The sequence below is a fragment of the Dreissena polymorpha genome, chromosome 3 (genome assembly GCF_020536995.1).
Source record: "Dreissena polymorpha isolate Duluth1 chromosome 3, UMN_Dpol_1.0, whole genome shotgun sequence".
NCBI classification, from domain to species: Eukaryota; Metazoa; Mollusca; class Bivalvia; order Myida; family Dreissenidae; genus Dreissena; species Dreissena polymorpha.
In genome coordinates, this window is record NC_068357.1 from 63309559 (window position 1) to 63323071 (window position 13513).

General features: G+C 35.8%; 2 protein-coding genes across 5 annotated transcripts in view; both read right to left on the reverse strand.

Moving 5' to 3' along the window:
• Window positions 1-594, reverse strand: part of LOC127874449 (patched domain-containing protein 3-like) — a 55572-nt gene extending 54978 nt beyond the window's left edge. The window contains exon 1 of the mRNA XM_052418772.1: window positions 506-594. The gene's annotated coding sequence lies outside the window, so the exon portion shown is untranslated. The remainder of the gene's footprint in view (window positions 1-505) is intronic.
• Window positions 595-7014: 6420 nt separating this feature from the next.
• LOC127874454 (radial spoke head 10 homolog B-like) overlaps window positions 7015-13513 on the reverse strand; it is a 64651-nt gene continuing 58152 nt past the window's right edge. For all 4 annotated transcript variants that reach the window (XM_052418785.1, XM_052418784.1, XM_052418787.1 and 1 more), the window contains 2 exons: window positions 10445-10593; window positions 7015-9759 (listed from right to left, as the gene is read on the reverse strand). In XM_052418785.1, coding sequence (XP_052274745.1) covers window positions 9667-9759; window positions 10445-10593 — 242 coding nt within the window. In that variant the 3' untranslated portion in view covers window positions 7015-9666. The remainder of the gene's footprint in view (window positions 9760-10444; window positions 10594-13513) is intronic.

The window sequence follows — 13513 nt, forward strand, 5'->3', positions numbered from 1 at the left end:
CCTAGCACGTTTTCCTTCGGTTATCAATGCGGCTTAATTCTGATTAGTATTCCGTTGGAATAGCGTTAATGGAACACCCGGAAATGACACTTATTTGGTAAGGCTTTATAAGGTGATAAATACGTAAATTCCTACGACGATATTTAATGTGACCAGCTCAACATAATGGCGTTCTATGGTTAACGATATCAACAATATTGATTTTTGCGATGTGCTGCATCATAACGGTATACCAATTTGGATCGTTTTGAAAACGCCATCTAGAACATACTAGTAATATTGACACGCTCGATAATGTATTTGACATTCGACACTTATGAAACAAACAAAAATATAATTGCTTACAATTCGTTTATACAAAATTGAGTCAATTTGTTTATATATATGCTGCATATGGTTAATTGGAAATAATCACCAAAAGCATTCAAGCATTCACAGGAAACCCACAAGAAAGTATGAGCTGTATTACTGATATCGTATTTTTAAACACTTGCTTAAAACTTACCTTCAATGTAAATAGATCCTTTTCCGTTACCCTTTCACTATTTCACAGAGGTATATTTTGTTTTTCTGTGCACATCTCGAGGCTGCCTGACGCACGAAAATTCTGCTTATGCCTGATAAACAAGGGGGTGAACGCTCAAGGAGCAGGAGTAGAGTTTTAGCGAGATTACGATGTCTATGCGGTGAACAGGGTGGATTTTTTTATAAATATTTTTCGACCAATAGGTACATTTTTATTCAGATTAGTGTTTCATTGTTGAATATATTAATTTTGACCTGACCATGACTATTCTATAAGCACATTATGCCGTAGCATTTTATAGACAAACGCCCAATAAAAAGTTATGGTTTGTCGACATTAGGTTGATTCCTATTGTTGAACAAAGAAAAAAGTTATTTTGTGTTTATATATGCAGTTAATATCATGAACTTGGTCCGATATATTAGCATAGTATTTGTTTGTACGTTGCTAATACACATCTTTTTTTCCGTAAGAGTATATAGAATATTCATCAACAGATGCAATTTTGAACATATGTAATTTCTGTAGAGGACTGTAATGCATAGCTAAGTAACTAGATTACTGCTTTTATACACGCTTAAAAATAATGGGAATGTTTATTTTTAAGTAACTCTGCATATATTAACCTTTTTACCTAATATGTATGTAAGAAGCTCAATGAATTTGAAATCTTATATTTTGAAATAAAATAGTAATGACCGTTGATTTTGCTGTCGCACTTTTTGAAATTTAAACTGTGAGACGTTGTAGGCTTACACAGTATATAACATACTCAAGCGATTTATTTTTTGCGGAAACAGTCGGTTTGGTTTACGCGTTATATTTTATCCAAGATGCGCTTCAAGAAATGTTTTTTTTTCCGGTTAAGCTTTCCTTCTTGCCACAGAGCTGTTTTATTTTAAAAATAAGTTCAGAATACTTACTGCAAACATTGGCTTACGTCATTTTATTTGTTTGCAATCATTTAGTGCTTTTTTTTTAATTCGCTCCATGATTTTAAGTTCTTACCTTTTAAAGTGATTTAAATTTCACCTTGTTTGATTCCTTTAAAAGCAAAAACAAAATATCGAGCGATGTAACGAAATTTTCCAGAAAAAATGTTTATCGAATGCCACACAGACCGAGCAGTAAGTTATTATACCGAATAAATGTCGTCGGTAGTCAGCTTTAACTGAGTCTGGTGTTAAGCAATATACTGGTGCATTTAATTCACGTGTGCATTAAACTGATGCATTAAAAATGTGCTTAAACTATTCAAAATTGACGTAGGCAATGCGTACCGGTATATCAAACAAACGTTTTAATTATTTGAACAACAAATTGTAATGACACGAGTTTTATTTATAAAAAAAGTCGTACTTTCCTATAAGTCGAACTAGACAATGTACCAGATGTCTGTAAGTTACGGGATAATGGAATTGTATGTTATTAGAATAGTTATTATCAACATTAATACCTTTCACCATATAACACTCACTTGCATGAAAGTGCGACTATGTTTCAATACATATTAACTAATATCCTCTTAATTTACGACACAGACGTCGAAATTTCACTTAAACGCTACTGATGCATATGGTACGTCCACCACCGTGTGTTATGATTCTGTATCGATTCCATCACAACGTATAACCAATACTGCGAAACCCAAACAATAGTGTTTACGTCTACAGCAGAAAGTGTGTGCGTATCTCATGTGAAGCTATTCGGATGTAGCAGACGACAAAGTCCAAAACCTGCCGATACTTTGGTGTGACATCGATTTAGCACAAAGCTCTCATTTCCGATGATCTCTGTTCAAAGCAACAAGTTGTTTGAAACAAGTAACTCCGAAATAAGCACTAGAATAGCATTTCTTGTAATACGTAATGGGGCATTTACACCTTATATTAATACTGCTTTCCAATATGGATTGTGGTGATCTGGAATTTGTATTATATGATGCTTTATTATGAAATAATGTTATTTAGAAGAGATTTAGCTAAAACTTGTACTTATTTTATTTAATATTGCCTCTAAAAGTTTTAATTCTGCAACTTTTGTGTTTCTTATTCAATATATACTTACATAACAATAATCATAAATCATTAATATTCTATTGTATCGCTTTTTTATTTCAATTACGATGCCATGGGATAAATTTTTATTAAAAACTTATTTACACCGGTCTGTGTTGTGATCAATTTTTGGATCTGCTCGACCAGTTTCGATTTCCAATGCTTTGCATTGTCCGCTCCAAGGTTGATACCAGCTTTAATTAATGCTACCATAATTTATGTTTATTAAAAATACGATGTATAACAAACAATAATATAAACATACAAATTATTAAAGCCCCTGTCATCGCATAACACATATGTTGCCGTACATCTAAAACAGGGATATATATAAATATTTATGTTTCATATTTCTTGGGTATAAGTTTAAAAGAAGTTATATTCTGTGTATATGCTTCGTAAAAAGCGTATATATTTCTTATCCTTGAGTTAAATGTGTTGATAAATTGACTAAAGAATATTTATAAACAATAAACAATTGCACTCTGTTTGATATAATATGACGTTCATGTCAATGTACGTACGTAAATACTTTCACTAATGTACAACAAAACACTGGGTAACGTGCATACAGCCCGTCTTGATGCTCCCGGAAAGGATGTGCTGTTCCCCGGAGGTAAAAATACATACTTCCGGTTCAAATTGATGCCCTTTTACGCATTTTTTATAGAGATAAGAGACACATAGTTATTCAGACTTGCACAGTGTACATCATCTTAACACTAGATAGTGCACATACAAAATTTCGTCACAGAGATATACATAGTAATAACATTCACAAAAGCAGAATCGTTAACGGTTACGAAAAGGCTAGGTAAAATACTTGCTATATATGGGGGGATTACTAAGTAAAATTAAGTAACAACGTTAGAAATATTATTTCTTATATAAGAGCTTATTTTATAAATTTGGCTTATTTAATAAGTTTTATAAAACCAACACAACATCGTACGATAGTAATTCTGTCTGCAGATTCTAACGCGGCGACCGTCAGTACCTTTTGAGCGGCCGTCTTCAAGTCCTAGTGAGCAGTCGTAATCAGTACCTAGTAAGAAGCCGTCCTCAGTACCATGGTAAGCGGCCGTCGCGAGTACCTGGGGAGCGGTCGTGAAACCAGGTGAGCTGCCTTCGTCAGCACTTGATTAGCGGCCGTCGTCTTTACCTGATTAGCGGTCGTCATCAGTACCTGCTGAGCAGCCGTTGTGAGTTCCTGTTGAGCGGCCGTCATGAGTACCTGTTGAGCAGCCGTCTTTAATTCCTGGTGAGCGACCCTTATGAGTATCTGGTGAGCAGCCGTCGTCAGTTCCCTGTTGAGCGACCGTCGTGAGAACCTGGTGAGCGGCACTTGTCAGTATATATTATGGTGAGCGATCGTCGTCAGTACCTGGTTAGCAGCCGTCATCAGTACCTGGTGAGCGGTCTTCGTCAGTGTCCTGGTGAGCGACCGTCGTCAATGCCTGGTGAGTGACCGTCGTCTGTTGCTGGTGAGCAGCCCTCGCCAGTACCTAGTGAGCGGTCTTCGTCAGTTCCCTGGTGAACAACCGTCGCGTGTATATGGTGAGCGGCCGTCGTCAGTACCTGATGGGCGGATATCGTCAGTACCTGATGAGCGGCAGTTGTGAGTACTTGGTGAGCGGTCGTCGAAGGTACCTCGGAGCAGTCGTCGTCGGTACCTGGTGAGAAACCGTCGTGTGTACCTGGTGAGCGGACATCGTGTGTACCTGGTGAGCGGACTTCGTGTGTACCTGGTGAGCGGACTTTGTGTGTACCTGGTGAGCGGACGTCGTTCGTACCTGGTGAGCGGCCGTCGTCAGTACCTAGTGAGCAGCAGTCGTCAGTACCTGGTGAGCGGCCGTCGTGAGAACCTGGTGAGCAACGGTCTGAGTTCTTTATGAGCGGTCGTCGTCAGTACCATGGTTAGTGGCCGTCGTGAGTAATGAGCGACCGTCGTCAGTACCATGGTTAGTGGCCGTCCTGAGTACTTAATGAGCGACTGTCGTCAGTACCTGGTGAGCTGTAGTCGCCAGTGCGTGGTTAGCGGCAGTCTTGAGTAACTGGTGAGCGGCCGTCGTGGGCACATAAATGTTTAATTGCATACTTATATTAACCTGACAGTGAAATAATTAACCGTTTTATTCCCCTGCAGGGTAGCATATAATGATCGCATCGTTCGTCCTTACGACCGCCCGTCTTTCGCGTTTCTCTTTATGAGTAATTTTCAGGAACAATGGGAAAATTCCATGCTATTTTAAAACGAATACTTCAAACAAGAAATAAAATTTCAATAAAGAAAATATAGATATACATGCAGTATTGGCGTGTGTTCGGTAAGTAAGCCAACGAGGTTTTTCAATCCTGAACGCCACTCGTTAAATAAGTAATTTGAACCATGCTTGTTTTATCCAAAAACGTATTAACATTCGACACGTCAATATTTGAAAGGATTTTTGAGGTAACACTATTTTAACATTAATACGCTAAATCAATTGTGAACCGTGGTGAGAAAACTTTTTTGGTAAACCTATATTAACTTCACGCTAATTCACACTGACCTAGATAAGGTAAAACGGAGTTATTAATGAAACATCATACTCTTTTAATACATACTTTCACATGATTAATGATCGAACTTCTGCTATAAAAATGTTTTCAGCAATACAAGTTCACGGTTTGCAGCACTTAATTCGTTTCAGTTGTTCAATTTATTGAGTTTGTATATAACAAACTAATGAAGTTTTACTAGCTGCCTCGTGAATACCTTAAAAAGCGGGTGCACTGCCTCGTGAATACAGCGGGTGCACTGCCTCGTGAATACCTTAAAAAGCGGGTGCACTGCCTCTTAAAAGCGGTTGCACTGCCTCATGAATACCTTAAAAAGCGGGTGCACTGCCTCATGAATACCTTAAAAAGCGGGTGCACTGCCTCTTAAAAGCGGGTGCACTGCCTCATGAATACCTTAAAAAGCGGGTGCACTGCCTCATGAATACCTTAAAAAGCGGGTGCACTGCCTCTTAAAAGCGGTTGCACTGCCTCATGAATACCTTAAAAAGCGGATGCACTGCCTCATGAATACCTTAAAAAGCGGGTGCACTGCCTCGTGAATACATTTAAAAGCGGGTGCTTAAAAATAATACATTTAGAAAATAATATATAAGGTAATATTTTTGGAACCCCAAAAAACGTACTTTGTATTACTGTATTCGCGAACCGAACGCTTTAAAGGAAGACGAATAACAAACTCGTAGAATGAAAGTTCATAAGAAATTGTATCCAACATCGGCATTATCATAATATCATCAATAATGTAAGTGCATTATTATATTGTCTGTACAGTCGAAAAGCCATCCATGTAAAATGGCATGCTCTATGCGAGTAAATCCCAACTAATCTTTGCTGATAGTTATGTTCATACTACACATCGACTCACTTTTCAGTCCTACAAAAAATACGACAAACTTGTCGGTATATCGCCCATCGTGTCTCCTGATGCGAGCTAGATTCTTTATTTGATGTATGCAATATTTAAAATACCTATAAAACCATTCTTTGGAACGAAGGCACGTGGATTGTTCAGCAGATGAGTTGTAGTTTGTATTGGAAGGGAATTATTCACAGAATTACATATTTTTTAACATAATAAATTTGTTTATTGACAAAATATCATATTTTGAATAATTTTAAATAATTATGATAACGAGGGATAATTGCTAAAGCTAACTTGTTGTCAATATACCTCGTAGACTTTTGATTCGGAATGGTAGTTAATCGCCTCACAAACATTGTGTTTACATGTTCTAAATATGAAAATCCCAGGTGAATATAATATATATACCGTTAAAAAGTGTACAATATTGTTCATTATATAAGCGTGATACAGAATTGAATATTGGAACAATACATTGCAATAACTATTTGAATGCGATTTCCATCGCAATATCGTTGACTTCATTTTATTCCCTCCACATATTGAAGTGGAAATACAATGTATAATATTTTCAACGAAAGTAAGTCGCTCAGCTCTATTTGTCCACTTTTAATAGTTATAATATTCATTATTAAAAGTCTGTTTAAGGTGTCTTGGCCTTTAGCTTACAGTCGTACAGGCTAATCAGAGACGACAACTTTCCGCTATAATGGTATTTTTCATTTAAAGGAAGTCTCTTCGTTGTGAAAATCAAATTAACGCGGAAAGTGTCATCCTTGATTTGCCTGTATGGACTAGACTGGCTGCAAGTTTGAATGTTGTAGATTGAAAAGCAAAGGAATGTGCCTGGTATGACAAGCTTGTGTCTATACCGACAGATGAACGGACAGACAGACATTTCTTTGTGTCCATGGCGCTATGAGAATACCCAGCCTTAGTGTGTTACAATGTGTATAGGGCTATGACTCCCTTAAAAAGCATTAGCATTGGAAAAACCAAAAACCAAAAAGATGTAACTTTTATTTCTTCATAAAATTACATAAGAAATGCACAGACACATTTTAAATAAAAACAGAACAAGAAAACTTCGTATCACAGCAAATTCTATACTTAATGTTCAAATATATCCCTTGTAAGTAAATACTTATGACAAGAAAGTATTTGACAACATACACATAAGAAGTGTAAATTAATACTAACACAACACAGTCCCTAAAATGTAGGACAAATCAAACTATCACAAATGTTATATTTGTATAGCAAAAAACATCTCATGCCCTTAGTACATGTTCTAATACACATCTTACATTCTCGACAATTACATGTATAACAAGAGCTTGTCACAGTTGTGCCAAATCCCCGAAGTAATGTGTTTGGTTGTATGACAACATTTGTTTTAGAGAGTAGAATAATATTTAAAAACAAATAAAGGGAGATAATTCATAATGCTCCGGACAAAAAATTACTTTGAAATTAAATAAAGGGATATAATCCAAACACTAAGGTAGATAGAGTTATGGTTCTTAGTCACTGCACTTCTCCTACTTGCCATCTGTTTATATTTCAAGTTTCAAGTAAATCCCTTCAATAGATTTAGAGTTATGCTCCGGACAAATATAACTTTAAAATTATATAAAAGGGGAGATAATTCAAAAACTAAGGTAGATAGAGTTATGGTTCTTGGTCACTGCACTTCTCCTAGTTGCCATCTGTTTATATTTCAAGTTTCAAGTAAATCCCTTTAGTATATTTAGAGTTATGCTCCGGACAAAATTTACTTTAAAGTTATATAAAAGGGAAGATAATTCAAAAACTAAGGTAGATAGAGTTATGGTTCTTAGTCACTGCACTTTTCCTACTTGCCATCTGTTTATATTTCAAGTTTCAAGTAAATCCTTTCAGTAGATTTAGAGTTATGCTCCGGACAAAAATTTACTTTAAATTATAAAAAAGGGGAGATAATTCAAAAACTAAGGTAGATACTGTTGTGGTTCTTGGTCACTGCACTTCTCCTAGTTGCCATCTGTTTATATTTCAAGTTTCAAGTAAATCCCTTCAATAGATTTAGAGTTATGCTCCAGACAAAAAATTACTTTAAAATTATATAAAAGAGGTGATAATTCAAAAACTAAGGTAAACAGAGTTGTGGTTCTTGGTCACTGCACTTCTCCTAGTTGCCATCTGTTTATATTTCAAGTTTCAAGTAAATCCCTTTAGTAGGTTAAGAGTAATGCTCTGGACAAAAATGTACTTTTAAATTATATAAAAGGGGAGATAATTAAAAAACTAAGGTAGATAGAGTTGTGGTTCTTGGTCACTGCACTTCTCCTAGTTGCCATCTGTTTATTTTTCAAGTTTCAAGTAAATCCCTTTAGTATATTTAGAGTCATGCTCCAGAAAAAAATGTACTTTAAAGTTATATAAAAGGGGAGATAATTCAAAAACTAAGTTAGATAGAGTTATGGTTCTTGGTCACTGCACTTCTCCTAGTTGCCATCTGTTTATATTCTAAGTTTAAAGTAAATCCATTGAATAGATTTGGAGTTATGCTCCGCACAAAGTTTTAGCCGAACGGAGAGACGGATGGACGGACGGACAGACGGATAGGACCAATTACTATATCTCCTCCGAAAAAAATTTCGGCGGGGATAATAAAAATAATAAATAATTATACAATTATGTATATATAAAAGAGTGTGTCCTTCATTTCAATTCTATTTGCTGAATCTCTATATAATGATACAACCAATTAACAGCATGCATTAAAACAAAACATATAAAGTTATAATTTGTATTAAAAAATATATCTGATTTACAACAACAATATCTGATTTTTGGTGAGTAACAACTTAGTATTCATGAACGACACTTTCCGTCTTAACTTGAGTTTTGGTACTAAGAGACTTTCTTGAAACAAAAAAATACAGAAAAGCAGAAAGTGTCGTCCCTGATAAGCCTGTGCAGACTGCACAAGCTAATCTGGGACTACACTTCAGCACATGCATTTAACCTCCTTTTCACAGAGCAGGGCTAATTATAAGATTACAGTGACTCTTTTTTAGGCATAGCTTGTGGCAGTATAAAGAAATAAGTATAAAAACAACAACATTAAATGTACATTGTAAATTATTGGACGGATAAATTTACACAAGTCCCACATTTAATTTCCTCTTTAAAAGTTGCCATATATGTTACATATAAATATAACATATATATATATATATATATATATATATATACATATATCTTTGTCTTGCCGTTATATGATAATAGTTTGTTTTTGTATTATTACCTAATACTTCAATCAAGGTTAATAAATTACATGTGCAAAATCTCATAGAAGTATGTTTCAAAATATACACTTTTAAAAATAAATATTGATAAATCTAAACAGTTCAGATTTTGCCTATCCATCACTGAATTAGGCATTAAAAAGGCATATAGTTTTCCACTGACAGAGAGTGTGGCTACATCACAGTCATATTGTTTGTCAGATGAGTCATATAGTTTATTGTTTAACATATAACATTCGTTAAATAGTTTTGGACAGGGGAGGTGACTGAGTACGTTGTGGTGTCCCATAATCCAGTGGTCTCCCCTGGATTGCTCAATAATCTGTTAATCAGGGGAGATCACACTTTTGTGCCTGATGTCCCAATTCACGCCAGAGTTCTCTCCTCCACAACGACCTGATTGGGCTCGACAACCTCAGCATTGGTTGCAGATGTAGACGCCACTTCCTGGACCTGGGACTATAATCAACACAAAGATTTTATGTATTTACATGCATTACATAGATCAAGGCTAGTGTAAACCCTTGGGAACAAAGTAATGTTCAAATGAATCTCATCTGGGAAATTCTATATATATACCAATTTCATTTATAAAAACAGGATGTTTTGTTCAGTTAAATAATCAGTCTAAAGTACAATGAGTTTAACTAGAACACATATAATTCTTTTTATTCTAATGATTATCAAAGTCATCAACAGCATCATCCTCATCTTCATTACCTACCACACAACTTTCACAATCATCATCATCATAATAAACAAAACATAAGTACATTTAGTCTTGCTATGGGAAAATGGCACTTAATGTAAAGTGTCGTCCCACATTAGCCGGTGGAGTCACCAGGACAAAACTTTCTATCTAAATTGGATTTTCGCTAAGATACTTCCTTAAAACAAAAAATACCATAAAAGCAGAAATGTTGTACCTTGTCTTCCTCCCTCCCTCCCTGTCTGCCTTCCTCCCTCCCTGCCCCCCTCCCTTCCTCCCTCCCTGCCTGCCTTCCTCCCTCTCTGCCTCCCTCCTTTTCTCCTTGCATTCCTCCCTCCCTCCCTGCCTGTCTGCCTTCCTCCCTCCCTCCCTTTCTCCCTGCCTCCCTCCCTTTCTCCCTGCCTCCCTCCCTTTCTCCCTGCCTTCCTCCCTCACCTGCAGCCTCTTCTGCACAGCATGTTTCAGGCGAATCATTTTCTCAGCAGCTGGCAGGAACTTGCGTGCAAAGAAGATGTGTATCTGATGGGTCCAGAAGTTAAACTGGCGTGTAGCCTCATCTAGCTCCTCCTCCTCCTCATCGCCTTCTGTAAAGGTATCAGATTCATCAGCAACAGCATCATAAACATCATGAAACAGATTTTTATCACCAGCAACAGCAAAAAAGCCACATTGTCGTCCATGTAAATGTACTGGTATTGGATTTATCAACAACAACATCATAATCATCATCATGACAACACATGAGCATCACCATCATACAGCAACAGCAGAATTGTCTTAATTATTATCATCATGAAATAATAATTATCAACAGCAGTAGGCCTAACATAGTTACTTTCATCACTACCATCATCATCAGCAGCAGCATGAACATCAGAAAAAAGAAGACATATTTATCATAAATATTTTTCATAAAGCAAATCAGCAAAATAATCAACATGCAAATGAAAACCAGCAAAAGTATCATCATCACCAGCAGTACCAGAATTAGCATCAGTAACAGCAGAAGAATGTGCCTCGGAAAGATCAAGCATCATAATAAAAACAGAAACAGCAGCTTTCTTAGTCATTGAAAGACAGATCATCCGCAACAATTACTATTTACACTTGTCAACATATCATTACATAAGTATATGGTAATAACTAATATTTCTTATATATGCAATGAAGGCATGAGTACCTACCAGCCTTAATGTATACAGCAACATTTTTATTCAGACATTTTGAAACAGAATTTACGCACATTGTTTTACATCATAAATATATAATTTATAAAATAATGGTAATAAATATTATCTTTTTTCTTCCATTTTTCTTTGTAGCAATAAGTAGGCATGCAAAACAACTGAGTTTTGAACAAGCCACAATCTTAAGTAACATAACATTCTCACACTATCAATTACACTTGGAAAATTAAAAATAGCAAAGCACCTAAAATAATTACTTATCATTTTTACAGAAACCTTATTAATACATGAAAGAAGCCCAAAGTGCTAATAAGAATTGTGGTGCAAAAAATGTGGAAGATTTAACAGATCAGGTTACGTAATGGTTGACCAAATGAAACCCATTTTCAAAACTGTCCTTGATATGTTCTAGACAACAGGTTTATCATAAATTAGGTCACATATGAGGCATTTAGAATTTTAATAAGTTTTAAACATGCACAGATATTATCAATATTCATATTTTTATGCCCCCAAAGGAGGGCATATAGTGATCGGACTGTCTGTCCGTCCAACTTTCCGTCACACTTTGCATTTAGGTTTCAAAAAATGCTCATAACTTCTACGTCCCTTGAGATGTAACCTTCATATTTGGTATGCATGTGTAAATGGATAAGGCCTTTCCATACGCACACAAATTTTGACCTCAGTGACCTTGACGTTGAACTTAGGTTTAGGTTTCAAAATCTGCGTTAAGGTTTCGAAAAATGCTCATAACTTCTATGTTCCTTGAGATATAACCTTCATATTGGGTATGCATGTGTATATAAACAATACTTTTCCATACGCACACAAATTTGACCCCTGTGACCTTGACCTTTAACTTAGGGTCCGCGTTTAGGTTTGGAAATCTGCGTTTATATGTCGAAAAATGCTCATAACTTCTACGTCCCTTGAGATATAACCTTCATATTTGGTATGCATGTGTATATGGACAAGGTCTTTCCATACACACAAAACTTTTGACCCCTGTGACCTTGGGGTCCGCGTTTAGGTTTCGAAATCTGCGTTTAGGTTTCGAAAAATGCTCATAACTTCTATCAAAGCGGTTATAGGAAGCGTATGCCATCCTATGGTGACAGCTCGTTTAAGATTGAATTGTAGATGTGGCCTATAGAGTGGTAACAATGGTTACAAACTAAACGTTTATGATGAATGACTTACAACACGGAACATAGACTGTTTACAGATGGTAACCTTCAGAATTTTGCACAGTTGAGCAAAGTCCTAAACACACATTATTTCTTAGGAAAATGAAGAAAAAAAACAACAAAATAGAACGTTTGCTCATACAGTGAATTTGCAACTAAAAATACACACTATTTAGCCAATGTTGATATTTATATACTTAAAACAACAGTTTTATGTGTTGTGCTAAAAAATGACAACAGAAAATGTAACTGTGCTGACTATATCTACCCAGACCCTAGACTAGACTAGAACCACTCCAGTAACCTATGTGCAATCAACTAGCCCCTAATACATCATACAATTCCTGCACACACAAAAAGTACAGTAAATAAAATACCTGCAATAGCTGTCATTGCATTTTGATTGAAGTATTTTATAAAACAAGAGGCCCAAAGATTTCAACAGAAAGTGAACATTTTTAAACAAAGCTAAGATATATGAACAAATTTTCTAAGCAAATTTCATGTCAATTAGACAAAGAATCCCAAGGTTTAGCGATATAAGGAAAACTGCTCTGCCTCCCTCCTATCGCCTGTCTTCATGGACAAGAACCATTTTTTAACTCAGCTGAGATATCGTAAGAACAAAGGTTTTGGGTATGTTCCATGAAGATTCAACAACAAAAAGTGTTCACATGGATTAACTTAAAACATATAACAACAAGAGGCCCATGAGGGCCTGAATCGCTCTACTGCTATAAACACTGTGCAAGTTTGGAAAGAATTAGATGGAAACTGTGTACTTAATCGCGCAAACAAGGAGTATTTTCTCAAATTCAAGGGGAGATTATTGTGTACTTATTTCTCGATACTGCTCATATTCAATAGGGTTCAAGTCCTCATTGATATAAAGATACTGTGCAAATTTGGAAATAATTGGATGAAAACTGTGGAATTAATTGCGTAAACAAGCAGGATTTCAAAATTTTCTCATATTCCAGGGGAAGTCATTCTGGACTTATTTCTTCGATATTGCTGTTTTTTAAAAAAGGGTTTGAGTCCTCATTGATACAAAGACACTGCAAGTTTGCCAAGAATTTGATGAAAATTATGGACTTTATCACATAAAAAAACTGAATTTTCATTTA